Source organism: Condylura cristata, unplaced genomic scaffold (genome assembly GCF_000260355.1).
Source record: "Condylura cristata isolate star-nosed mole 26May11 unplaced genomic scaffold, ConCri1.0 scaffold00008, whole genome shotgun sequence".
Classification (NCBI taxonomy): Eukaryota; Metazoa; Chordata; class Mammalia; order Eulipotyphla; family Talpidae; genus Condylura; species Condylura cristata.
In genome coordinates, this window is record NW_004567109.1 from 15,684,026 (window position 1) to 15,711,689 (window position 27,664).

The 27,664-nt window shown below is 38.3% G+C and overlaps 1 protein-coding gene across 2 annotated transcripts in view; it reads left to right on the forward strand.

The window, feature by feature from the left end:
* KHDRBS1 (KH domain containing, RNA binding, signal transduction associated 1) overlaps positions 1–27,664 on the forward strand; it is a 35,034-nt gene that overhangs the window by 3,405 nt on the left and 3,965 nt on the right. Inside the window, exons 2-10 of one of the 2 annotated variants that reach the window (XR_193499.2) lie at positions 6,273–6,397; positions 7,223–7,339; positions 9,010–9,156; positions 11,679–11,812; positions 12,287–12,488; positions 12,945–13,012; positions 14,162–14,220; positions 16,676–16,868; positions 19,444–19,503. Coding sequence is in view for 1 of the 2 variants with exons in the window: in XM_004678734.1 (XP_004678791.1) it covers positions 6,273–6,397; positions 7,223–7,339; positions 9,010–9,156; positions 11,679–11,812; positions 12,287–12,488; positions 12,945–13,012; positions 14,162–14,220; positions 16,676–16,773 (950 nt within the window). In the remaining variant the exon portion in view is untranslated. Of the gene's footprint in view, positions 1–6,272; positions 6,398–7,222; positions 7,340–9,009; positions 9,157–11,678; positions 11,813–12,286; positions 12,489–12,944; positions 13,013–14,161; positions 14,221–16,675; positions 18,004–19,443; positions 19,504–27,664 lie in introns of those variants that run through there. The other variant, XM_004678734.1, reaches the window with a different exon arrangement.

The following is a 27,664-nucleotide window of genomic DNA, read 5'->3' on the forward strand; positions in this document are numbered from 1 at the left end:
ACTTAGGATGAATGAATTCTTCGTTTCATAATGGAAAAAAAATTGACACATTTACAAGAAATTTAAATCTGTAATATGGACTTCAAAGTGAGATTCAAATATGATAATTAAATGCATTTGCAGACCCACAAGGATTCAGTGTGTGCATGCTTTTTCTGAAACAAAAATATTAGTTCTGTGTTAAATATTTATCATAAACATAAAATGCTTCTTATCCATTCTACAACTAGGAAAATAAAAGTCATAAATGAGTCAGAAATGGTTACTATTTTGAGTAGATTAACAATTACGAGAAGATCTTGAAAGAATGCTCACAAAACCTTCTAGAGTTATTCAGTGGAGAAAATTTTTACACACAAAGTCCATTGAAGCTTTAGAATAGTTACTTTTTTTTTCCTGCCCACAGTGTTTAGCTGTTTATTAGGATAAACTATTCCTTAACCCAAATATTCATGTTCCATAGCAGAACACAGGTTTGTGACAAACTTCCATGGAAATCAAGCCAAAGAAATTATCTTCTTTCAAGACACCAGCCTTATCTCAAAATGTTTCGTGGAATCGTGTGTGTTATACATATATATATATTTTAAGATTTATTTTTATTAATGCATACAAGAACTGTGGAATAGACTAGAGGTGGTTGGGTGGGGGAGTGAGGATTCACCAGAGACAGAGTGGGGAGCAGAACAGGCAAATTGACTGAAATACACTGCTGAGGGAAACAGCAGGCGAGACAGGAGAGGTCTGCGCATCATGTGGGTCAGTTCCCTGATCAGGAATCAAACTCATGTCACAGTGGCTGGAGTTGCTTTGCTGGCACTGAAACTTTAATTCCTGTGCCACCAGATAGACCTGGAATCGTAATTTCTACAAAAATCTGTTAATGCTTTGTTTCTTGGGTCAGCCACACCAAAATTATAAAAAGCTGCAATCCTCAGGATTATAGTGAATGCTCCACAATATAAAATCACAGACACTTGGCCAGAAGTTCTGGCATCTGAGGTTTCCACAAAGTATGAGAAATCATGTTAGTTATTCTCCACACCACGGACATCTATCCACACAGAGGGAGAAATAGAGTGCTTGAACACTCAATAGATAAGTGTAAATGTAAGGAAAGAGGCAAATGCTGTCACAAGTTGCACCAATATTGTGGTTATTTACCTAGAAAAGTGGTCAGTGATAGAACTAATTTCAAGATACAGATGTACAAATCAGTGTTTCTGATACGCAAGTATCAGTCAGCTTTAAAAAAGAACCTACTCTCCCTTTTAGAATAGTATCCAATGTCATGGGCTAAGCAGTAAAAATCATCTTAACTATAGGTGAATAACTGTAACAATAACAATAATGTTTGACCTTTATAGAAGTATGCTCCTCATTCTATCTTCCTGGCCATTCTGAGGTAAGAAGCATTTTTTATCTCAATATTACAGGTGAGGAATAGCTTGATTACATATTGTCACCTCAGAATTTTAGGAAAGTCAGTAAAAGAAGTCTTGAATAAAAAAGGGAAATTTGCTGGGTGGGGGGAGATATGCGCATAAGGAGGAAGAACTAGTAGTGTTAAGGTTATAGAATATTTAGTGTGTGTCTTAATACATTTCCAAACTTAATTCTAGCTAAATTTGTTTTTTCCCAATTTGACATATCATACATAAAGTTAACTGAAAGAGTAAACAAGAAGAAACTTGGAGACAAATAATGAAAATACTGGCAAATTAACTCAGTATCGATAAAATCAAGTCAAACTAGACTTGGGACTTGAGGATGCCAATTATAAGGAAGTCATAAACATTGCTGCTAAAAGAATGAATTGGTACCACTTTGGGTAACAGTTTGGCATCTAAAACTTTTAACATTCCTTTAAAATTCATCTGCACCATTCTTAAGAACATGCGCAATGAAACTTGCTCATGAATGCCTCATTCATAAATGGTGCGCCTTTAGTGATGTGCACTATCATTAATTGGAGAGCATGAGATTCACAAGATGAAATATTTATACTGTAAATGAAAATGACGGCTATACGTAATATGGAGAACTCAGAAATCTTAGATGAAAAAGTAAGTTCTGTAATGCTATATACAGTTTAATTTTTTTTTTTTTTTGTAGAATCTGATAAATAAGAACAGGTTGTTAGGATATGTAGATATCTGATAAAGCTTTTTAAAAAAAATTTTCCATACAACTCAAGAATTATACTCTTGGGGCATTTACCCCAGAAAGAATTTAAACTTAGGCTCACAGGAAATTTACACACGTTTATAGAGACTTTATTCATAAAAACTAAACACTAGAAACATTACATATCTTCAGTGGTGAATCAACGGTGGCACATCCATACCATATGAAATAGTACACATCATTAAAGAGAAATGAACTGTTAAATGCAGCAACTTTGTAGGTTGCTTTGTAATCACAAGCAAATTATGTTAAGTGCAAAAAGCCAGTCTTAAGAGTATATACTGTATAATTCCATTAATTTAATAGTCTTAAAAAGACAATAATAGAGATGGAGAATAGATTGAAGGAAGTGACTGGCTATGAAAAGATAATTTGAGGGATCCTTATAACAAAAGTGTCTGTAGCTTGACTATGCTGCTGGTCTCCTGAATGTAATTAAATGCATGAATGTAATTAAATGATAAATACATGTAGAACTGTTAGAATTTAAAAACAGTGAAGTGTGTTATACACAGTTAAGAAGAAAATAAAGTTCTTACCAAAAAAAATTAAAAGCCCAAAACGGAATTGTGCCTTCAATTGGTAGACTCTTCGTCAACGCCACCCCATACATGATAGGGCTTGCCTCTGTCTTGCAATGTGAAAATTGATCCCCTTAAAGACCTTTTAACTTAGGCTTTGGAGTATTTTTTTTTTTAAGATTTATTTATTTATGCATACAGAACTGGGGTACAAGCCAAAGGTGCAGGGGCTGTGAGAGGATTCACCAGAGACACAATGGGGAGCAGAACAGGCAGATTGGAGTACACTGCTGAGGGGAGCAAGCAGGCAGGTCAGGAGAGGTCTGCCATATCTTGTGGATCACCTCTGGGCCTAGGGATCGAATTCACACTGAAGTGGCTGGGGCTAGCTTGCAGTGCTGTGCTTCAACCATTGTAGAGTTTTTTTTTTTTTTTAATTTATTTATTTGTGCATACAGAACTGGGGTACAGGTCAGAGGCTCAGGGGCGGTGAGAGGCTTCACCAGAGACAGAGTGGGGAGCAGAACAGGCAGATTGACGAAGTACACTGCTGAGGGGAGCAGCGGGCGGGTCAGGAGAGGTCTGGCTCGCCATGTGGTCTCCTCCGGGGCAGGCGGCAGGCGGGGATCGAACTCATGCGGAAGTGGCTTCAGATTCTCAGTGCTGTGCTTTAACCCGCTGCGCCACCAGGGAGGGCCTGTAGAGTATATTTTTAACCAGTATCCAACCCTTAGTCAACATTGTATCTGAAATAATAGTGGTTATGTCTTGGGAGGAAGGGGTGGTTAGTCTATAGCTTTTCTTTAGATTCTCAGTTTCATGATAAGAACTATTAAAAAACCTCTTTGTTCTCTTGAAAGAAATAATTTGATGGCTTTTTTGGGTACAAAGCTAGTAAGCTTACCAAACTTAGGATTCTAAAACTTGAGTCAGAAAGGTATGGGGCAAAATATTGTAAGCTTGAGGATGATAGTCATATGAATTGTTAAGGAAGTTGAGGGTATTAATGGTACATTTTTTTCATTCATAAATGTTTATAGATGCCCGTTATGTATTACACACTATATTAAGAGTGGCATATACTCAGTGTAAGATGAAAGCAGTCCAGAAATCATTAAAAGGAGGGCTAGTGCTATTAGAGGTATGAACCAAGAACATTGAGAGTCTAGAGGAATGTCTGAATCTTGCTTTTTGAGAAACAGTCTCTGGATGCCCTAGTTAGGAAATCTTGACCAGTCTTGTTAGTGCAGCCCTTATCAAGAGTTCAGTTAATGGAAGGTACATGGTAATTTGTTCATAGTCAAGCCAGTCCACTTGATAAGTTTGTATATAATTTTCCCCAACTTTTGCAGTAAAAACATTTTGTGTTCATTATTATTTTTTTTTAAGGTCAGAAGGGAAGATCAAGAGTTTTAATGATTTGTTCAGTGTCACACACTAGCATGTAGCAGAGCTGAAAATCAAATCCAGTTCTTTCTAGCTTCAAAACTCATGCTCTTTGCTCTGATAACAAACATACATTTAGGAAATAGTCCTCAATCCTTTGGCGCTTACAGTCTGGTTGTGATAAGCACTTACAAAAATGGAAGATCAAATGATGGTAAAAGAAATGTCACCAGATCTGTTGGATTTGCTTTTAGGAGTAACCTGAATTTAAATACCTCTCACTGATTAGTTTTTTGGTCTTAGATAAGTTACATGATTTTATTGAATTCATGTCCTAGCTATAAAGTCAAAAAACAATAAATATAAAATTCCTAGTACATAGAAGACACTGGAGAAGAGAGAATTATTGTAAATTCTGGCTAGAAAACAAGTTGGTCACCTCTGTTGTTTACACCTTAACTTTTCTTTCTTTGACTCTTGGGACACCCACTGTCTCCAGAGAGCCACTTGAAGATCATTTAAATGAGCCTTAAAAAAGTTTGTCTAGAAAGTACTTTTGCCTTGAGTGTAAACCATTTTAGGGGAGCTTCTCCTTGATTTCTTTTTTCCCCTTTGCAGCCTACTCCTAGCTCTCCAAGAAAAGTGAGGCAAAGGGAAGAAATAGAATTGAAAAAGAAAAAGATTCGGCAACTGAGATGTGAGGCACTGCGGAGCCCTTCTGTTGTCTTTAACACATGGCAGTATCTGGGGCAGACTGTATTTCCCAAACCAGCCTTTTCTTATGTAAAATGCTTCCCCCCAACAAACCCTTAATTGAAAGGCCGTAATAAAAGTAATGAGGTTTGAAGATAAAGACCGGGTTTTAATTTTTATTACGATACTTTTAACAGCTTTTGACAGATTTCTCTCTATTTCAGTTGTGAAAGGGGAATAGTACCATCTACTCCCTTAGTTTTGTTTTGTTTTGTTTTTTATAACAGTTTTTTTTTTACATCATTTTGTACATTTTTTTTCCTGTCTCAATTGTAATCCCCGTGGGTTTCCTTTAGTTATTTTTTAGGATAAAGTAATATTTGTACGGTATTTAATACTTAGTAGTCATTGAGTATCTTTAGTCCTTCCTCTTCCATATATGGAAGTTGGCCCTTCTTGAACACTCATGTTGCCTCTTAGTCTTTTGCTTTTTATGCTAAATGAATTTTATTATTCAATTCTCAATTATATTTAAACAGTGGATATGGGGACCATATCTGCTTGCTTTTTTGTATCTCCTGTGCTTTACAGGATAGGTGCCTTACCCTGAATAAATCTCCCATAGTGGTTAAATGATCTTACCGGTACCTCTCTTCAACTGCGTCTCTACTGGAATCACTCACATATTTGCAATCACTGAGTGAAGGAAGGAAGACATTTAGTTTTCTAATGATAGGAAATCTTGGGTTTTATGTGATGAAACCCTCATAACTTGGACATTGACAAGTACCTGCATACATTTTCTCCTTTAGGACATTGACTTTGGACTAGATAATGTTAGCTGGATAGTAAGCCCATCTTTAAAAATGGGCTGTAGTTAACATTGTACATAAATTATTTTATTCAGTCTTTATAACAGCCTCACAAGATAGATAATGCCTCCGTTTTACAAACGAGGAAATGAGAATTCAAAGCAATTAAAGTTCACACAACTAATAAGTGGCAGAGTAAGTTCAGGCATCAGATCTTTCAAACATTTAAGGACTACTAATATCCAAAGTGCTACTGCCACATGGAACTTTATTGGAACTCCATGGTACATTTAAATTATTGACATTTGTCTCTTTATCACAGTAAGGCTATTTTTTTTCTTGATGCAGAATTTTCTTAAATCTTTAATCCCCTTCTCCCCCACTTAACTCCATTAGTTTTATTAAATATTTTAAAGAAACACTTGGGTGTATCTGGTGTACAGGCCTCGTTCAGATGGAGGTGGAAGATCCAATTGCTCTTACTGGAAGAAGGCTTTTAGCTTCTTAACTTTTAGCTTCACGTGACTTTGGTGCTTTCACCCCATCTATATCTGAAGTAAGCACATTCCATTGAATTGTTTAATCTCATGGTGCAGTACTCCATGTTACTTCTGAAAGTAGATGTGAAAATTTACCAGACCAAAATAAATTAAATTCTGTTTGTCCTAATCAGAAATTGAGAAAATTCAGAAAGGGGATTCAAAAAAGGATGATGAAGAGAATTACTTGGATTTATTTTCTCACAAGAACATGAAACTGAAGGAGCGGGTACTGATACCTGTCAAACAGTATCCTAAGGTAAGCATAAAGTGCCTCACTTCTTTGAGTCATCTTTGTGGATATGAGAGCCATTAGCCATTTTATAGGCTTGTGGAGCATCAGAAACTCAAGCCTGTGAAACTTCTCTTCCATTCTTACAATACTGTTTTTAATACCTAAAACATAGTTAATAACAGCTAGTTTTGCTGTAGCCAACCAGGAAGGAAATAAGCTCATCTTTTTGTTATCAAAAAGAATTTCCTTTTTAAATATTGTTCAGGCTCCAAGTCAAAACAAAAGTTGAACCTTGAAGGGTTCTATCAAAATGGTAACCTGATTTCTAAAAAAAAAAAAAAAAAGAAAGAAACAACACAAATCATCATTAACTGGATGTAGATAATTTTATTCCCTACCATATTTTTTCTTTTAAGTGCTTTCTCGTTCTTCTCCATCTTTTCTCTCTCTCTCTCTTTTTTTTTTTTTAAGATTGATTTATTTATGCATACAGAACTGGGGTACAGGCCAGAGGTGCATGGGCAGAGAGAGGCTTCACCAGAGACAGTGGGGAGCAGAACAGGCTGATTGACACAGTACACTGCTAAGAGGAGCAGTGGGCTAGCTTTGCAGTGTTCTGCTTTAACCCATTGCACCACCAGAAAGGGCTCCAGAACTGTCACTTTTCTAATTGCATAAATTAGGCTACTCATTTTATTGCTACAGCCTCAAACCATTTTTCAGTAAACTAGGAATGATAATATTCTACCTAATTTTATTGGTTGTTGAAGATCAAATGAGATAATATGAAAATACTTTATAGGAACCATGTGTAATTAGAAATTTAGAAATTTGTTTTAATTTCTGCAGTTCAATTTTGTGGGAAAAATCCTTGGACCACAAGGAAATACAATCAAAAGGCTGCAAGAAGAGACTGGTGCCAAGATCTCTGTCTTGGGAAAAGGCTCAATGAGAGACAAAGCCAAGGTAAGTGTAAGTCAGTGAAACAAGAAGACAATGCCTTCCATTAACCCATGGTACAGTAGCAGTTTTAGATTTACAGAATGTGACTCCTTTAAACTCTAGTAGATATTAAGAGATAATGTAGATCCAGTTAATTTACTTGCTTGGCAACCCTGGATCTTCTTGCCTAATGAGTTTCTTTCTGACTTTTGAGTGTATAATGGAAACAGTTGTAGCAATTTTGGCATTAGTAAGCTTATTTATGAAAACTTGGAAAGGGAAAGGAAGCTAGAGGTATTAAAACATACCCAGTGTAAAAAACACTAAAATGTGAGCAGCATACTCCCTTTCTAACAGCTGGGACTATAAGATTAGCAGTGTAGTAAGTGCAGGTGAGTCTGAGGATTAGTTGACTAGCTTATGTCGTAACCAGCTGGAATCTGGGGCCTGCTAAAAGAAAGTATCCTAAAAGGATACTATAAGTAATCCTGACTACTGAATCTAATGCTTTACTTTCTTCATTCTGTAGCCCCGTATGCTTTGTACAGTAAGTGCCAAGAACTTCCCGCCAAAGGGAACAGTCTCCTAGGGTCTGCTTTTTATTTATTTTTTTAAGGTTTATTTTATTTATGTATACAACACCTGGGGTATAGACCAGAGGTGGGGGAGAAGGGTGAGAGGCTTCACCAGAGACACAGTGGGGAGCAGAACAGGCAGATTGACTGAAATACGCTGCTGAGGGGAGCAGTGGGCAAAACAGAAAAGGTCAGCTGCACCATGTGGGTCAGCTCCCTGGCCGGGAATTGATCTCAGGCTGTTGTGGTGGGCCTTCACGGTGGTCGTACTGGGACTTAACAACTTTGGGCCACCGGAGAGGCCCAGGCATCCTTTTTGTTGTTATTATTTTTTAATAATAAAAGTTGACATCTATTATGCAACTGTCAGTTTAAGTTCATTAACACTCCTCCATTCAAATAATATAGTCCCTTTATCTTGAATGTGACTTAGTAAATCATTTCACTAACAGATATGGTTAAGGTGATGTTAATGTGATTTTTGAGATAAAGTCAATACATTTACATTTACATCCTTTTCATGTCTTCTCCAGCCCCCTTCTCCAACTTCAGGAAAATTGCCACCTTCAGGTGAAATTATTAAGCATCTTTGGGCTTCTTTGACAAACATTATTTTCCCAGATCTTATTTTCTAGTCCACTCATTTCTCACTAGATGACTACAGTTAGTGCTGAAGTATGTTTCTCTAGCTAATAAACTTTTCTCCTCTCTATCCTGACTTCTTTCTTCTCATAGAATTCCCCAGACTATATAAGCAGATAAAGCTAATGATTGACAGCTCTACCTGGAATTTGAAAGTACATACTTGGCAATAAATGAATGAATGTATGCTTGGCAAAATCTGTTACCTGAATGGAGGCTGGAATTAAATTTGCCTTTTCTATGCTTTTCAACACAAATACCTGTGGACATATCAGTGAATTCAAGCCAATAGTTAACTTTTAGCAGTAGACCAATTACAGATGTAGCAGGTGCTGTAAATTGTTCTCTAGAACTTGTTTTACTTCTTAACACTTGACTGTTTCTCTTAGTTGTTGGGGTTCCTTCTTACTGTCTTTTTGGTCTAGTGATTTTCTCCCTATTCCTTGTGATTCAATATTTTTCTGCCTTTTTTCACAGGAGGAAGAACTGCGTAAAGGTGGAGACCCCAAATATGCCCATTTGAATATGGATCTACATGTCTTCATTGAAGTCTTTGGACCCCCATGTGAGGCCTATGCTCTTATGGCCCATGCTATGGAGGAAGTCAAGAAGTTTCTAGTTCCAGTAAGGAAATCTGTATCCTAACTTTTGAACCAGAGAGAACTGGGCTTTTGTGCTGTTAAGGCCAGACTGCCCGGCCAGAGTCTGGGCATAGCTAAAAACTTTGTATCAAACTCTGCCTTTATGTTAGTGTTTCTGAGGTGGACCCTAGTGCCTAATTCTCAAAGCACTAGATCACTACTCTGCTCCTTGTCTAATGTGGTTTTAGTTGTATACAAGTATCTTGTGTCCATAATGTATTTGTAATTCTAATAGCTGGATAATGATAGACACTTAAAATAGACTAAGATGGTCATAAACCCCCACTGCACTAAAGAGATTTATCTTCTAAAGTCTAGGCATGAGCAGAAAACTTACAGCATGCAGTGCTAGTGGTTAAGTTCTGACCTGGGTACATCCAGAGCTTTATCTTCTGGAGGAATTTACTCCGAGTTTGATTTGAAAGAGACATGACTGTTAACAGCTTGACTTTTGATAATATTAAACATTATCATGTAACTTCTTTTCAGAAAGTAAATTGAGGCCCAGGAAGTTAGGGCAGATCAAGTTACCTGTCTTATTTATTACTACCTGGTCAGAGGGTCCATTTTTTTGAATAAATAGAAAATGGTGGTACTTTTTGTCACTTAACAGCCCTGTTAATGTCATAATTAACATTAAATTAAAATTGGGTATTTAATAACAATGAATGAGTGTAGAACTTCAGGAAGCATTTGGAATACTACTTCACTAGACTTAAATAGGCAAACACATTTTCTTTGTTAATATTAAAAGGAGGTGAGATACAGTTCTTGATTTTCCTGTGTATGTAAACTGAAGGAGTAGAATTAAATGTGATGTCAGAGGATGTGATAATTGGTAAATCAGAAAATAGGTATAAGTTGTGTGTACATATAATATTGAGCAACAAGGATTCCAACACTGTTTCAGAAGTCTCAGCAGCCACTTTGTTTCTAACTACATAATCATCACTAGAATGTTCAGCATGAAACAGCCAACTTAAAATATCGATATACTAGAGAAAAACTTGGAGCTGGTCAATTTTTCTTTGAAGAAGTTATTTTCACTCTTTTTGAGGTGTTGTATTGAAGTATCCTGAGCTCCTTATTTCTGAAGAATTCCAGGGTATCTCCATCTTTATCATTAGTTTCAAGAGATAGGTTTACAAGACTTCCATGTAAATGGATCTTCAGAAAAGATACCTGCCAAGGACACCTGGTTTCCTCAATGTTGATGTGGCAGTTAGAAGAGTCTGTGTAAATGGACTGTCTTTGGTCAGTGGATTCTTAAATGTGAGTCTTAGGCAGCAAGCAGTACTATGTAAGGTAGAAAACCACGTCAAGAGTTGGGGGGGAACATTTCTGTGTAGTGACTAGAATCTCCTATTGAAGCAGTACCACCTGGGAAATATAAAAACTGAATGGCTCTCATCAGGAAATATGTAAAAAGATTTGCAAATGACATTTGACTCAGCTCTTCCCTTTGTGAAGGAAAAAAGTGAGCCTATTTATGCACCTTAACTCTAGAACCCTCCTTTTTCCCTTTATAACCATTAACTGTACCAGAGAAACATCCTGATACAGTAATAAGAACACTGGACTGGGGACTTTGTCTGCATCATCTTAGACAAATTATTATTTCAGTTTTCTGAGCCTCATGTTCCCTGTTCATCCCAAACATTTGTTAAGTATCCAGTAGGTGCCTAAAATTGTACTTGAATCTGAGACTACAATAATGGCTCCTGAAAAGTAGTGAGAAAGAGAAACAATTCTAAAATGATGTGGTAAATGCTTGGGTAGAGAAAATTACATGGTACTATGGGAAAAGAGAAGGAGTGGGGGTTGACATCAAGAAAAAGTTGTTCAGAAGAAGTAATATTTTAGACATAAGTCTTGTGAGAGTGGACAAAAAAAGTCAATAATGAGTCAAAGCTTAGATTTTGGAATAAGGTAATTCTGAATTTCCATCTGAGTCTGACACTTAACTAGCTCTGTGTCTTTACTGCTGTTTTCTTTGTGGTCCCTGAAACATTCTGGCTGTCAGGGGAAGATCTGCCTACTTATTTCAGGGTTTATTTTGAAGATTAAACTATAAAATCTATATAAAACTTAATATATATTGCCCAGTGCAAAAAGCTTAATGGTAGTGGCTTTCATTGTTCTAGGAATGGGAAACTGTTGATGTTTGCAGGAATGGATATATAAGACTATGCCAGGTTCTGAACTACAAGTTGTTTGGCATGGTTTAAAATGAGGTTATACATGGAGAGAGGGCAGAGGGGATCTGGAGAATAGGCAAGGGCCACATGAGATAAAGAACATCTGAATAGTGAAGGATTTGCCATCAAGACTTTACTCAAATTCATGACAGGTAGATTGCCATTTGACTTCAGAGAATGGATGACCCAAGACTTCATCTGGGTTTTCAAAACTTTCCTTAGCATCCAAGGCTCATGTGGACTAAGATTAATTCTCAGTAGAAAATGGAGATGTTGCACAGTATTCCTCATTACATTTCCTTCACAGGATATGATGGATGATATCTGCCAGGAGCAGTTTCTAGAGCTCTCCTACTTGAATGGAGTACCAGAGCCCTCTCGTGGACGTGGGGTGCCAGTGAGAGGCCGGGGAGCTGCACCACCTCCTCCACCTGTTCCTAGGTAAAAATAATGGAGACAACCAGAAACAGGATATACTTAAAGCTAGTGTCATCGCCTCTTTCAGTGGTGCTCTTATTTCCAGCTTAGACAGATTACAGGATTTGTATGTTGTATCAAAAGTAGAATTGGGCCACTTTAGCCATAATCAGGTACTGTGGTCACAATGAAACTTTGATCTTTTAATTTTCTAGCATTTTAAAATGGTCTCTGACTTTAGAATTTTATCTTTTCTGACCAACCTTTATGGAATGTTCAGAACCTATAAGGCACTTTAATGATGAGACATTTACAGGTCCACCTTAGCACCTGGAGGTCTTCCGTTAAGGGTCTCATCCTGTGTGCCTCTGTGCTGTAATAATAGTCCACTAAACACATCATGAATCTATTTACTTTCAGAATTTGCAAGTAAATATCATGGATCATGAATATAGCCTATTTATAGAGTTTCATTTTAATTAAACTTTCTTTTTATAGGGGCCGTGGTGTTGGGCCACCTCGGGGGGCTTTAGTGCGTGGTACTCCAGTGAGAGGAGCCATCACCAGAGGTGCCACTGTGACTCGAGGAGTGCCACCCCCACCTACTGTGAGGGGTGCTCCAGCACCGAGAGCCCGGACAGCAGGCATCCAGAGAATACCTTTGCCTCCACCCCCTGCACCTGAAACATACGAAGAATATGTAAGAAGTTTGAACAGTGTGCCATTTCTTCAATACCTAGAATGTTACCAAAGGGATTTGAATAAGAGGGACTTGGCTTTTAATGTGATGGTGGGGCCTGCCTTGGAATCTGTCTTTTTTGTGCAGTAAATATATGTAGATTAAGCAGGAAATAAGTTGTCCCTTGATAAAGCAAATTTACTAAGAAATCTCCCACTATTACTGCTCATAACACCAAAGTTAACTTTGAACCTTATTTCCTGCCCACATTTGAAGGTTTTGGTTTTTATAAATGTCTGGTTGGTTGGTTGTTTCACTTAAAATTTTTTTCTATTTTAGACATTATTCTCTAAAGGGTATCAACATTTTGGAGGGAACTTCCAAGTACTGTTAATCCAGAAGCCCACCATAATACCATGGGATATCATTACCTTCCGTATTCTGTGATTCTGACTTCCTTTCGCTTTATTTTTCTAGGGATATGATGATACTTACGCAGAACAGAGTTATGAAGGCTACGAGGGCTACTACAGCCAGAGTCAAGGGTGAGTCAAGCAATAGAAGTGTTGTTTCTGTCCTAGAGATGGGTGGAAGAAGTTGGAGGAACTGAGAGGTTTAGGCAGCACAGATTAAAGGTGCAGTGCTTTACCTTGGAGGTTATTTCCTTTGCTTTTGACACTTGTAAGGTATGTGCTTGGATTTGCAAATTTGGTAACTTGCAAATTGTAAATTGTAATGCAGAAGAATCTGGGAGTAGCAGATGAAAAGTTCCTGATCTCTGGCTACATAGAAGCAGAGAAGGAAATTTACCTTAATTATTTTTGATTTTTTAAAAAAAATATCACAGCTACACTGAAGTTGAGTAAAAGAAAAGTAGAAGAATCTCGATATCATAATTTAGCTTCTTAAGATTTTTTTTGTGTCTTATTTTAGAAATGTCTCATAATCCTACAGTAGGGACTGGACAGTTCTTTTCATATTCTCTTTCATTGAACTCTTTGAATGCATCAGTATGTACAGTCTAGTTAAGATGGTCAGTTTTGGACTGTACTTTAAAATTGTGTGGTATCCATCTTCCTTTGCTATAGTTGTCACACTTTTTTATGAGTACATAGCATAAATATGTTTTTAAAATATTTTGTGGGCCCTCTCTGGTGGTGCAATGGGTGAAAGCACAGCACTCTGAAGCTACTGTAGTCACTGCAGCACAAATTCAGTCCCCAGCCAGGGAGGTAACCTCTCCTGATCACCCACTGCTCCCCTCAGCAGTGTATTTCAGTTCATCTTCTCCCCACTCTGTCTCTGGTGAATCCTCTCACCCCCTGCACTTCTGGCCCGGTCCCCAGTTCTATATGCATAAATAAATAAATCTTAAAAAATATATATATACATATATATATTTTAATTATTACAAAAGTTATTTTTACATCATTTTGCACTTTTTTTTTTCCATCTCGATTGTAATCCCCGCGTGTTTCCCATCACCAAATCACCCGTGTGCCACCACCATAGTCCCGTGCATTTCCCTCCCTACCCCCCCCCAAAAAAATTTTTTGTGTGTTTTGGAAAGGGAGCAGAGTGTGTATTTTTCTCTATATTATACTCAGTTAAATGATTAAAATATGGAAGTATTTGGGAGAAAGGTGAAATTCATAGTTAGCTATGATTTGCTAATTCTTGTCTTTGACTTTCAGGGACTCAGAATATTATGACTATGGACATGGGGAGGTTCAAGATTCTTACGAAGCTTATGGTATGTCTTTATTTCTGTAATGGAGCAGAATGTACAAGTAAGTGCCTGGGGAAGATGCTGGTGACTAGATTATTGGGAGTCAGTCACATACTTAAGGAGACAGCTGTAGAAGACCAAGAAAATACTGGAACATGTAACAATAAGAGAACTATTTCAACGTTTTGGGCATATAGTAGAAGGAACCATTAAAGTGATTTAAGGTTATTATTACTTTTGTAAGGTTAAGTGAGTGACTTAAGACAAGGGGTCTGGGTGGCATAAGGGCTTTTAAGTCTCAGCACTATCTAGCTATCTGCAACTACTGCAGCACAAGTTTGATCTTCAACCAGGGAGCGGACTCACATGGTGCAGCAAACCTCCTGTCTCACCTGCTGCTCCCTCAGCGGTCTATTTCAGTGGATCCACCTGTTCTACTGCTCATTCTGTGTTTGGTGAATCCTCTCACCCACCCCCACCTACACCCCCTACCACCTACACCCCAGCTCTTATAAACATAAATAAATAAAACCAGAAAAAATTTATTTTAAGACAATGGCTCTAGTCCAACTTAACAGCTCAATAAATTGGAGCAGCAGACTTGGAAGCTGGTGTTGATTTTTTTTTCTGCTTCTGGCCAGAAGATGGCTAGTCCTAGGTTATATTGCTGGGCCTTTGCTGCTAATATTTAGGCCACATTGGTAGGTAACAACTTATTCCTACCCATCTTTATTCTTCTGACCTCTTCACTTTTAAGAATGATTTTGGATCTGATCACAAAGAATCTCATTGTAGAGGAAATAGCTAGATAAAAGGGACCTAGATGGCAAATAGCTAGCCAGAGTAAGTTGGGGGCAAGAATAGTGCTCATTAGCCTCAGATCACAGACTAGAGGAACTGGACCCCATTCGTGGGGCCTTACTAACCCTAAGCTCCTTACTGACTTGGAGAGAACTCAACTCAGTGCTTCATCCCTAGAGTTACAGAGGCGGGAATGGCAACAGGACCAAGTTGCCTTCCCCAAGTTTTGGTTGAAATGTGTTGCTCAGGAGTGTCCTCAAGAGCTGGTTATGGCCTGATTTTAATGGGCTCCAGAGGGAGTGCCATGTGGCAGTGGGCGCAGGGAAAGCAGCCTTTTTAGTGTGAGGTATTTTCTACATTCCTGGGGGAATTCCACAGTCCTTTGCAAAGGGCTCAGAGGTTGACAGTCTTATGATTCTAGTTGACTATCTTACCTTACCGCTACCTGGTAAAGGGGAGCCTATAAGGGCTTCTTACTTCAGCTTCTCAGCATGATATGTAGTAGTCAACTTCTTGCCCAGGGAAACAGTTTTTACCCATTGTAGATAAATGGTACTGGACAGTGTTGTAATACTACACTGACTTTGTAATAGTTTAGAAGGATTTAGTGTGATTGCCCCTGAGTATTTCCCTCCATTAGAGAGATAGCACAGTGGGACCTATGTAAGCATTTAACTAAATTGAATTTCCATTTTGCTGGAGAAAGATGACTAGAAAAGGTAGGCTGTTCTTTGTGCTCTGGTATGATGTTGCAGTTTATCTGTTTTGATTTCTACCTTTAAAAACAGAAAAACTTGTATTGGTATGAAGAAGCAACTTAGAAAGTGTTAGACATATCTTATTATATAAGTATAAACAGGACTAGATGTGGTTCTTTGTGATTTTAGATCCATATAGAAGCTTTATGTGTATAGTAACGGGAAGCAAATGTTTTACTATAGACAATTGGAGACATACTCAGGAAATGAACTGGCACAGGGAAAGTGTTGGGGTGAATGAGAAGAATTCAGTTTATAACCACCACAGCCCATTTTCATAGGGGATCAAGTCTAGAAATAAGTGATCACCTCCCCAGGCTTTTCTTTCACAAAGGCAAACCAAATTTGAGGATGTTGAGCATGTCTGGTTTCTCTGGCTTATTGGCATAAGAAAGGAGATAATGAATCTGAGTAATCAGTGCTTGAATAAACAACATTTGATTATACTTCCACCAGCAGAGGAGTGGATCAGCTGTGTTAGCTGAGAGCCTCATGAGACTTGGCCTTTGCTTGCTTCTCCCAGAGCACCAAGGGTACTTCTCCACATTTGCTGTTGCAGGAAAAGGAAGCCATCTGCTTCTAGTCTGAAAGACTTCTAAAACTGTCACCTTACTTGACGCTGCCTACCACATTGCTTTGGGAACAGGAAAGGGATATGCCCCACTGAGATTGATTTCTCCAGTGAACTCAATGAGTTTTTCTAGGTTTGGGGGACTGGAGTATAGATTGTCATCTATGGAGAAGTTGCTTAAGCTCCCCAAGGGAGCCAAATAGAGTGGAAAGGCAGAGACCACCAGGGAGGTCGCAAGACATTCAAAGTAAAGCAGTATTTTTGGTGACCTTTACCAGGTGACCTATCCCTGCTCATTCTAAAATATCCTTGACACTTGGTTTATAAACTCTTCTTGCTTTCTCCACAGGGCAAGATGACTGGAATGGGACCAGGCCGTCGCTGAAGGCCCCTCCAGCTAGGCCAGTGAAGGGAGCATACAGAGAGCACCCATATGGACGTTATTAAAATCAAACATGAGGGGAAAATATCAGTTATGAGCAAAGTTGTTACTGATTTCTTGTATCTCCCAGGATTCCTGTTGCTTTACCCACAACAGACAAGTAATTGTCTAAGTGTTTTTCTTCGTGGTCCCCTTCTTCTCCCCACCTTACTCCATTCTTAACTCTGCATTCTGGCTTCTGTATGTAGTATTTTAAAATGAGTTAAAATAGATTTAGGACTATCGAATTAATTTTTTAAGTGTGTAGATGCTTTTTTTCTTTGTTGTTTAAATATAAACAGAAATGTACCTTTTATAATAAAACAAAAGTTGAGTAAAAAAAAAAACACACAAACCTGTTAGTTTCAAAAGTGACATTGCTTGCTTAAAGGTTCTGAAGTTAAGGCTTGTTAACTTTCTCTTAGTTTTGATTTGAGGCATCCCGTAAAGTTGTAGTTGCAGAATCCCAAACTAGGCTACATTTCAAAATTCAGGGCTGTTTAAGATTTAAAATCACAAATGTTAACGGCAGTAGATGCCACCATGTAAAAGTAAGCTCAGATGTCTCTAAAAATGATTCCTTTAAAAGCACATGGCGGTTGAATCTTAAGGTTAAATTTTAATATGAAAGATCCTCATGAATTAAATAGTTGATGCAATTTTTAACGTTAATTGATTTAAAAAAGCAACAACCAAATTAGGTTTGTAAAACTGACTTTTTCATTATGTGGGTTTTGAAATCTAGCCCCAGACATACAGTGTTGAGAGATACTTAGCAGGGAGTAGGTTTTGAAGAGATTAATTGGGGGAGAGGGGCTAGTCACCTGAATCGAATTTGATGTAAAGCTTTTTATCCACAAAGTCTTTTAGTACTAGTCCTAATTTTTCAGTATTTAAAAACAAAGTATTCTGTCCATCTGAGATTCTGCACTCCATGAAAAAGCTCACTTGGACACTGGGGCCAAAAGCTGATGTTCTTAAGTTGACAATGTTGAACTGTTCCCAAATTAGCGAGTCAAGTATGTCTCAACACTAGCATGATATAAAAAGGGACACTGCAGCTGAATGAGAAAGGAATCAAAATCCACTTTGTACATAAGTTAAAGTCCTAATTGGATTTGTACCGTCCTCCCATTTTGTTCTTTGAAGATTAAATGCTACATGTGTAAGTCTGCCTAAATAGGTAGCTTAAACTTATGTCAAAATGTCTGCAGCAGTTTGTCAATAAAGTTTAGTCCTTTTTTAATCAAAGTAAATGTGATGAATTGTCATTTTTTTTGGGTGGACAATAAAATAGTTTTCTCTTTCAAATAAACTTAAATTAACTCTAAAGTTAATGGTCTTGTTAAAAGTTGGAGACATTCTTAAAAATGGTGGGGGGATTTTATTTTAAGTTTACCAAAAAAAAGTTTATTGAGTTGTTAAGTTTTAGTTTAAAAATAACCAAAGCTTTTTCACCCCCTGGAAGTTGTTGAAAGCAGTTCTATTGAATCCTGTCATAAGCTGTAATTTTTTAAGAGAAAACATCAACTGAGCCAAAAACTTGTATAGGTTCCCATATATAGAGAGGCCTCAGAATTTAAAGTGCCAGCCACTATTTTGCATCTTCTGTAGAGCCCCTCAGTGGCTGATAGCAAATGATCTATGCAACCTTGGAAAAGAGCAGCGCCTGCATTTAGATGTGACAAATCAGCAAACCCTGGGCGCCCTTAAGGAATTCCCTGACAATCCCAGAAATGCTATAGTGATCAGCTGGCCTGGGGCAGGATCCAGCATGAAAAACGGGCTCTGACCTCCTCCCTCCTAAGAGATCAAAAGAGGAAACTGGAATTGGTTGGCCCTGTTTCCTCACCTGTGCTAATTCTCAGGGTTCTCATGCCTTCTCTAAGGGAGCCACCTAAACTGCTCGGGGGTGAAAAATCCTCTTGTTTGAAGTGCCAAGCTGCCTGCAGCAGTGCATGATGGGCATTTTTTTTCTTTTTAAAACACACCAACAAAAAAATGTATTTGTAGATTGTGATAAAGTGTAAATAACTGAATTTTCAACCATGGTTTGAAGTCAGCTTTCAGGGCATTATGTCTTGTTTTGATGAAAAGAGATCACTCTATACCCCCCTTTTTAAAGGAAAATTATCGCAAGAGAATCAGGATGTGTAAAGCTAACATGCATCGCAAAAAACCAAAGGTAACCTAAATGTCTGATTTTAATAGCACATATTTCTCTTTTACATAAACTGTGACAGCAACTTGCATAAACAATTCTTTAGCTGTTAATTTTAATGTTAAAACTTTGCAAAACTTGTTTAATAAAAATAGCTGTAAAAAGAAAAACCATATGCTGCCGCATAAATTAGCCATAACTCTTAATAATCCTGCCCATCACAAGTGAACTGTAATGTAACCTGGGCACAAAGTCTGACATCTTAAATGACACATTGTAAAATTTCAATGACTATAGATTAGACCTGCTGCTCCCCAAAGTAAAGCTTTCTGCTGAGCTATTTTAAAATGTACAAGGACGAGCCCGTATAGGTCCCCATATTGATATACATAATGAAATGTTACTTAAAATTTCTTTAAAGTTGCATGTTTCTCTCCTGTAATGTGTAAATTGCATGCAGGATCTCTATCTTTTATTTTGTATGTCTTTTAAATTCCCTCTTCAAAAGACTGATACCCTGCTTCTCCATTTTCAGGTGATTGAAAACTTCTGAGACATTTCCTAGAGCAGAATGGGTAGTGAAGACCCATGTCAGGTATGTTAAGGTGCCTTTCTAGTAAGGATATGAAACTTATAGAACAGTTTTTCTGGGAGGTGCCCAGCAAAGTGATCAGTGGGAAAATTTTTTCTGTGTTCTATTTGTATCATATTTGCAACGTGACCATGCCTTTATGTTGATTTGTAGTCCATATTGAATTTACTTGGATTAACTAGAGTGTCAACATATATACTTGCTGAACTCCACACTATACTGTTAATAACCTGATGAGGTACTGTTTCATCTGTGATTCATTGGTTATAAACAACAAAGAGAGAGACTGATAGAAATAAAATGGAATTTGTTGGAGGGGTGCTGGGGCCTCACAGATTCATTGTTAAGCTTTAATTTTTAAAAAGGCCAGAACTAGAAAAACTGCAAAGAATTGGGATACCAGTAGTAGACTACAGGAATGGTCTTGAAGCCATGACTGTTTTTATTTCTTTCTCCCCCTTTTCAAGATTCAAGTTTCTGGGGAGGGAATATCAGATGGATTAGCATGAGCCACATGGGCATACTTATACTTACAATGTGTCCTAAGGAAAACGGATAATGGGCAGCCAAGAAGACAGTTGTTCAGGAATATCTATATTTTAAAAGAATTAACTGAAATTTAACAATATTAAGTGACTTCCCAGCATTGTAATTCGTATGGTCAGTAATCAAGCCCAAGTTTATGTGTTGCCAGAACCTGACATTTTACCTCCTAAAATATTACTGTCTTTATTTACTACAAGGGAGAAATATTTCTCACATTTAGACAATCCCTGATGTGTAAGAGGTATTGTGGTGTATTAGAAAGGACATGGTACCCGAATCTATGAGTTGTCTTTTGTTTAGTAACTTAAAACAAGCAACTTACTTCCACCTCTGAGAAGGAAGGTAGTAATGCTGTAAACCCCGCAATGTCTGGTGAACTGGAGGGGTTTTAGTTTTTATTTGACCAGTTCCATGCTCTATACATAGTAAATGTTAGTATGAGAGCCTTCCTTTTGATGGAGGCCATTAAGGAACAACTTTTGTCCCTGTGCCCCTAAGTAAGTTGCTAGAGTTAGTAGAGCACTGGTCACTTGAATGACTAGGAAATTTTAGAATAAAGCCTTTGAATGCAGAAAATTTAGTCTTCTTTCAAGGGTGATCTTAAGAGCAAAATTTGAGGAGAATTTTCTTTATTGACAAGTAACTTATGCTTGGAAAGTCAGATTCTATTGCCATACCCAAGCCACCCACTGTCTGCCTATTCTGGGTCTATAGCTTGGCCAGTTGGCCTGTGTTTTCTATAGCTTTCTGTCACTAACTGTGATCTTTCATTATATAAGCTTTCAAGCCGCAAGACTGGGGACCATTCCTGGTTGTGCCTCATCACAGCCTTTGCTTTTGTTTTGACAAAAACAGAAACCTGTAACCCCTCCCTGTGCCTCGTTTTTTTTATTAAATAAAGTTATTATAATAGCCAATATTTACCATTATGCATCATAATATTCTAAGCAGTTAATGAAGGTTATTTTGTTTGACCATTTTAAAGTCTACAATTCAATAGAATTTAGAATATTCACAATGTTGTACAACCATCATCACTATTTAATTCCAGAACATTTCTGTTACCTCAAAAAAGAAAAGAACCATATTTCTTAGTAGTTGCTATCAATTTCCCTCTCCCAAGACTCTGGCAACCTCTTTCTGTTTCCATGGATTTGCCTATTCTGTAAGTTCCATATAAATTGAATCAGATAACATGTGCCTATCGTGTTTCATTTCTTTCACTCTACATAATATATATTCAAGGTTCATCTGTGTTACAGCGCTATATCAGGACTTCTTACTACAACAGGAAACAAACTGCCAAAAGCAGCCTATTTAAGACGGCTCCACATATTAGATTTCCCTAGTTTGAATATGCCCTATGTGTTAGTAACTGAAACCAGTTCTCCTTCATACCCCTAAAAGAAAATCCTTCCAAGTATTTGAAAATGTTTTTCATTTATGTTTCTTTCCTATCTCTAAAGATGTTAGATTTGCTAGATCTGATTTTCAAGGAGCACTGTAAGTTTGGATTTTATATACTGTATCTTGTTTGATGTTTATTCATATTTATATATGAGTTCCTGTAAAACATACAGCTGCAAATCAGTTATGGCGCACAGTCTACCAGTTTTCTAATAGAAATTAAAGGACTTACTAGGATTATTCAAGTATAATTCATCTGCCAATATATTTACCCATTTAAAGCAAATAGTTGAACACAAGCTATCTGATACAAACTGATGATGACTCATTGATGATTTGTTCTTATTACTCCCCAATTCTTTTGCAAAAAAAAATCTTTAAGTGTACAATGTTGTTTAATACATAGAGTTGTATAATCATCAACATAATCAATTTTAGAGCATCTTTATCACCTCACAAAGAAGACCCATGTCCTTTAATTGTCTTGCCCTCATAGCAGTTAACCTCTCGGCTCTACTTCACCCAACTACAAATAAACTTTCTGTCTCTTTCAACTTGCCTGTCCATCTCCAATGTAGGATCTTTTTGACTCTCTTACTTAGCATAATATTTTCAAGATTGATCTGCTACAGTATGTGTCACTACTGTTCCCATACATTGTCAATTTACTATTTCATTGTATGTTTTCAATTTTATTCATTTACCCATTGATAGATATTTAGGTTGTTTCTGCTTTTTGGCTATTAAGAACACTACTGCTATGATTAATACTGCTATGAATACTTGTATACATATTTTGTCTGGAAATGTTTTCAATTTCTTGGGTCTATATTTTGTAGAGGAATTGCCCGGTGATACTGTGTAGGCTTTTTTTTTTTTTGAGAAACTGCCCAATTGTTTTCCACAGGCTGCACCATTCCCATCGGCAAAAATGAGGTTTTTATTTTCTCCATATCCTCACCAACACTTGTTATTTTCTGTTTTGTTTAATGTAACCAACCTGCTGGATAGGCATTGGCATCTCATTGTGGTTTTGATATGCATTTCCCTAGTTAACTACTGTTGAGCTTATCTGTCTTCTTATTTACAATTTATTTTCCTTGGAGAAAGGTCTGTTTAAATTTTTTGCCAGTTTTTAAATTGAGTTATTTGTCCTTTTATTTTTGAATTATAAGTTCTTTTTATGTTCTAATGATAGACTAGTACCAGTGTGTGATTTGCAAGTATTTTCTCCCATCTTTTTATTTTCCTTGAAATATAACAGTTTTTCATTTTCATGAAATCCATTTTTTAACTTTTTTTTTTTTTTTTTTAAGATTTATTCATGCAGAACTCAAGTACAGGCCAGAGGTGCAGGCGGTGAGAGGATTCAGCAGAGACAGAGTGGGGAGCAGAAAAGGCTGACTGAGGAAGTACACTGCTGAGGGGAGCAGCGGGCGGTCAGGAGAGGTCTGCCACACCATGTGGTCAACTCCTAGGCAGGCGGGGATTGAACTCATGAACTCATGCGGAAGTGTCTTTAGCTTCTTAGTGCTGCGCTTTAACCCACTGCGCCACCAGGGAGAGCCCTGAAATTATTTTATTGTAGTAGGTGTGGTAAGGTAGAGCTTTTACATTCATTCTTTTGTATGTGGATGTCCAGTTGACTGCACCTTTTATCAAAAAGCCTGTTCTTTCCTGCATTGTTGGTACTCTTGTGGAAAATCAGTGGACTGTAGGTAGACTTTAATGCTTTTTTTTTTTTTTAAGATTAATTTATGCATACATGAACTGAGGTCTAAACCAGAGGTGCAGGGGACGAAAGGATTCACCAGAGACAGAGTGGGGAGCAGAACAGACGATCTACTGAAGTACACTGCTTAGGGGAGCAGTGGGCAAGACAGGAGAGGTCTAGCCATGTGGGCCAGCGAATGGTGGCTAGTAATAGCTTAATAGCTCTGAGACTTTAAACCCCTACTCCTTTGGGAAGGTCAGATCTACGCCTTTTGAAGCTGGTATTAACTTCAAGTGATAAATATAATTTGGCATATCACAATTACTCAGTAGCAAATAATAGCTGGATTATTTTGGTATTACCAAGAACTAGTAAGTCGTGACTGGAATTTGATCCCAGGTATGGGAGCTTCCAAATCATATCTCTATTCTGCATGTGCTGTTCTAGCTGCCATGACTGACCACAGGTAGTTCTCCAAAAGCTCAGAAACTGCACACCAGCATAACCTTCTTGCAACATCAACTTCCTTTGCTCCTCTCCCCTCTCCTTCAGGGTTTCCATGGAGCCTCCAGGGGTATTCTTGGCATAGGTTGCTACTAAGGGGATTATTATACTTCTATACCTAGGGATATTCAGATAACCTTAGGATTTATTCACACTTGTTTTCTTTCCCAGCCTCTACCCTAAGCTAGGAATGAAGGTAAAAATAGGTCAGGAATTTCTGGGGCTTTCTGACCACCAAGACCTAGAGGCTATTTCAGGACAGTAGCTAGAGAGTTAGATCCCAAAAGGCTTTTTGCCTCTAGAGTGCTCATCAGCCAGGTTAACACAGGACGTAGAGGTGGTAGTGAATGTTTTTAAAGACATTTATTTATGCACACAAGAACTGGGGTACAGGTCAAAGGTGTGGGAGTAGGGGCTTGTGAGAGAATTCCCCAGAGACAGTTGGTAGCAGAACAGGCAGATGTACTGAAACACATTGCTGAGAGGAGCCGTGGGTGGAACAAGAGAGGTCTGCTATGCCTTGTGGGTCACCTCCTTGGCCGGGGATCGAACTCATGCTTCAGTGGCCCTGGATAACTTTAGTTTTGTGCTTTAACCTGTTGTGTCACCAGGGATCCTGTTGGGTTCAGTTTTTTAAAAACCCAAGTACTCCCAGGTCTCAAATCCTGAAGCTCTGTATCCCTCAAGGCTTTGCCCAGTAGTTAGAAAGCGCAACGCTGCATATGAGCTCTTTGGGTTTTTTTTTGTTTGTTTGTTTGTTTGTTTTTTTAAGAGCTATTTATTCACACAGAAATGGGGTATAGGCCAAAGACCGCAGGGGCATTGAGAGGGTTCACCAGAGACAGAGTGGGGAGCAGCGAGTGTCTGCTGCACTGTGTCAGTCAGCTTCCTGGCCAGGGATCGAACTTATGCTGAAACACCTGTGGCTAGCTTCACAGTGTTGGGCTTTAACACATTTACACCACCAAGGATGGGCCCTGTTGATACATTCTTAGGCCTTGTTTGAGCCTATCTTAAGTTGCTATTTGCTGGCAATGACTATTGAGCAGTCATTTTAATTTAAGTATTATGATGTATTAGTATTAATCCCATTCATTGCTCTTGACCTCATTAAAGGGATCCCCACAGCAATGGAAAACATAATTTCACCTGCCTGTGGGAGAACTGAATTTGAATACCTATCCTGTATCTGAATTTTTGTAAATGAGGCAACTGATGCTGTAACTGATGCCACAGTTGGGGGTAAGAATACCTTAACACCATTGTTGTATGGACCAAAATCCATTATCTGCTGCTTCTGTAAGATAATACCATATTTCATTGACAGTGTAGCCATTTGTTGTAAGAAGTATTTTTAAGTACTTAAGGAAAGAAAAAATACTGTCAGTTAAACTGACAGAATAGTTTATTTTTATATCCAGTATAAGATGCAGTCTGATTTCAGAGGTTAATAGCTGGGGGAAAGTATACTGTGGGTGGCTACATTGTATTTCATTAGTTACAATTGATACATAAAATATATTATTTAGTCTGTGCCATATGGTCTTTTTCATCTGCATAGTAGCTCTTCTTATTCCATTTACACAAATTGATGAAACTGAAGCCTAGGAAAATTAAATAAGTTAGCCATTGTCATGTAGCTGTTAGAGCTGGGATTGGAGCTAAGGCACTCATGCATATATAATCAATTTCATTTATGTATCATACTGAAATTAACAACAAATTTTATGTGTCAGCCAGAACCACCCCAAGAAGACTGCCTAGTCATTCTCTATTATGGGAGGAGGCTTATTCTGCAGGAATATTATCATTAATGGTAAGGCTCCTTAGGCTGAGTGTGCAGGGTTACAGGTCTAGATCATATCTGCTTCAAGAAACACAGTCTAATGTGAGAGAGTAGTCTTAAATAGTTACAGTAGTATATGATTGTGTTTTGTTGCATACTAAATACCAGGGAGCTTAAAGGACTTGAGAAATACTTAGGGGTGCCACAGAAAGGGGTGATGTGTCAAGTGGAATCTAAAGGGCAACTAAGAATTTTCCAAGCAGACAGGTAGGTTTGTATAGCACTTTATTATAGTTCTAAACAGACCAATTTCAAATTCTGCCTTAGAAATAGGAAAGTTAAGCCTCTCCAGGCCTCGGTTTCATTATGAGTAGAATGGGAAGATACTTTGCAGCATTGCTGTAGAGGTTGAGTAAATTGCAGCATGTAACATGATGTGATGATTACTTAACAAGTGCTGCTACAAGTAGAGACTAGTTAGACTAGTGCTGGCTTTGAAAAGCTAAATGGTACCAAGAAATTTGCTTAGGGGCTATTTAAAGCTTGAAACATAACAGTGACAGGCCTGTGTTGGCATTGTGCTGGCAAAATAGCGAAGTGAGGAAAACAAAAGAAAAAAGCCTTCCATAAAGTGGGATGGTAATGGACATATTCTACCTTTACTTCACCTCCCATCCCATATGAAGGTCTTTTGTTCCTTTTCTTTTTCAGAAAGAAGTCTCCCCTTTTCTCAGATATTTGGGTTATTTGAGGTGTAAGGTTAGGCCTTTGCCATGTGTTAATGGAGTTTTCTCATTTCTCATCCCTTTCACTCTATGTTTTGAAGACTAAAACTCGTGAATCTCACTGATAGCAACTTTACAGTTAAAGAATTGTTAAGCATAGGGCGCCCTGGTGGCTCACGGGGTTAAGTCTTAACATTATGAAGCCACTGTAGCACAAGTTTGATCCCTAGCCAGCGTGCTGACCCATGGCTCAGCAGACCTCTTCCATCTTGCCCTCTGCCCCCCTCAGCAGTGTATTTCAGTCAGTCTGCCTGTTCTGCTCCTCACTCTGCCTCTGGTCAATCCACTCACCCTTGCACCTCTGATCTATTCCCCAGGTTATATAAAAATAAGTCTTTAAGTAAAAAAGAGCTGGGGTGGTCCTCCCTGGTGGCGCAGCGGGTTAAAGCACAGCACTAGAATGAAATCACTTCCGCATGAGTTCGATTCCCCCCTGCCCCGGACGTGACCACATGGCGAGGCAGACCTCTCCTGACCCACCCGCTGCTCCCCTCAGCAGTGTACTTTGTCAATCTGCCTGCTCTGCTCCCCACTCTGTCTCTGGTGAATCCTCTCACCACCCCTGCACCTCTGGTCTGTACCCCAGTTCTGTATGCACAAATAAATAAATCTTTAAAAAAAAAGAGCTGGGGACCCTCCTTGGTGGCACAGCAGGTTAAAAGCACAGTACAATGAAGCTGTCTGCAGCTACTGCAGCTCCCTGGCCAGGAAGCTGACCCACATGGGTGACTTTCCTGTCCTTTCCTTTCCTTTTCGCTGCTCCCCTCAGCAGTGTATTTCAATCTACCTGTTCTGTTCCCCACTCTGTTCCTAGTGAATACTCTCGCCACCCCCCACCCCCACCTCTGGCCTGTCCCCTCGTTTTACATGCATAAATAAGTAAATCTTTAATTTAAAAAAAAAAAAGGAATGTAGATCCAAGTCTTTGCTCTCATTTAGTCGCCTCTGGTGTCACCTCTGTAACCGAAGTGGTCACAAGCTTATACCAAAACTACTACTAGATTTTGTACAGAATGGGTGCCCCCCAGATTGGTTTCCAAATTCCAAAGTTGAAAGAGTTAGATCCTTCTAAGTTTTCCCTTTCCTTTTTCTGGGCCCTCATGTATCTCTTGATCTCCAGATTAATAGTTGTTGCATACTTAATGTCGCATTTGGTGAATATTTAATGCCTTCAGCAGACAGGCTGGATACAGCTGTCTGAGGCAGCAGCTGTTAGGGAGGGAGGGAGGGTCTAGTACCACTTAACTAGTCATTCTTTTGTTCCTTTTAGCCCCTTAGATCACAGGCCTATGCTGGGCATCTTACTATGGCCTGATTACTCCGCTGGGGTTCCAAGGATTCTGCATTCAAGGAGCAGACAAAACCTTTTTGGGAGATTAATGAGTAGGTTGTTTGTTTTTTTAAGAGCTATTTATTCACACA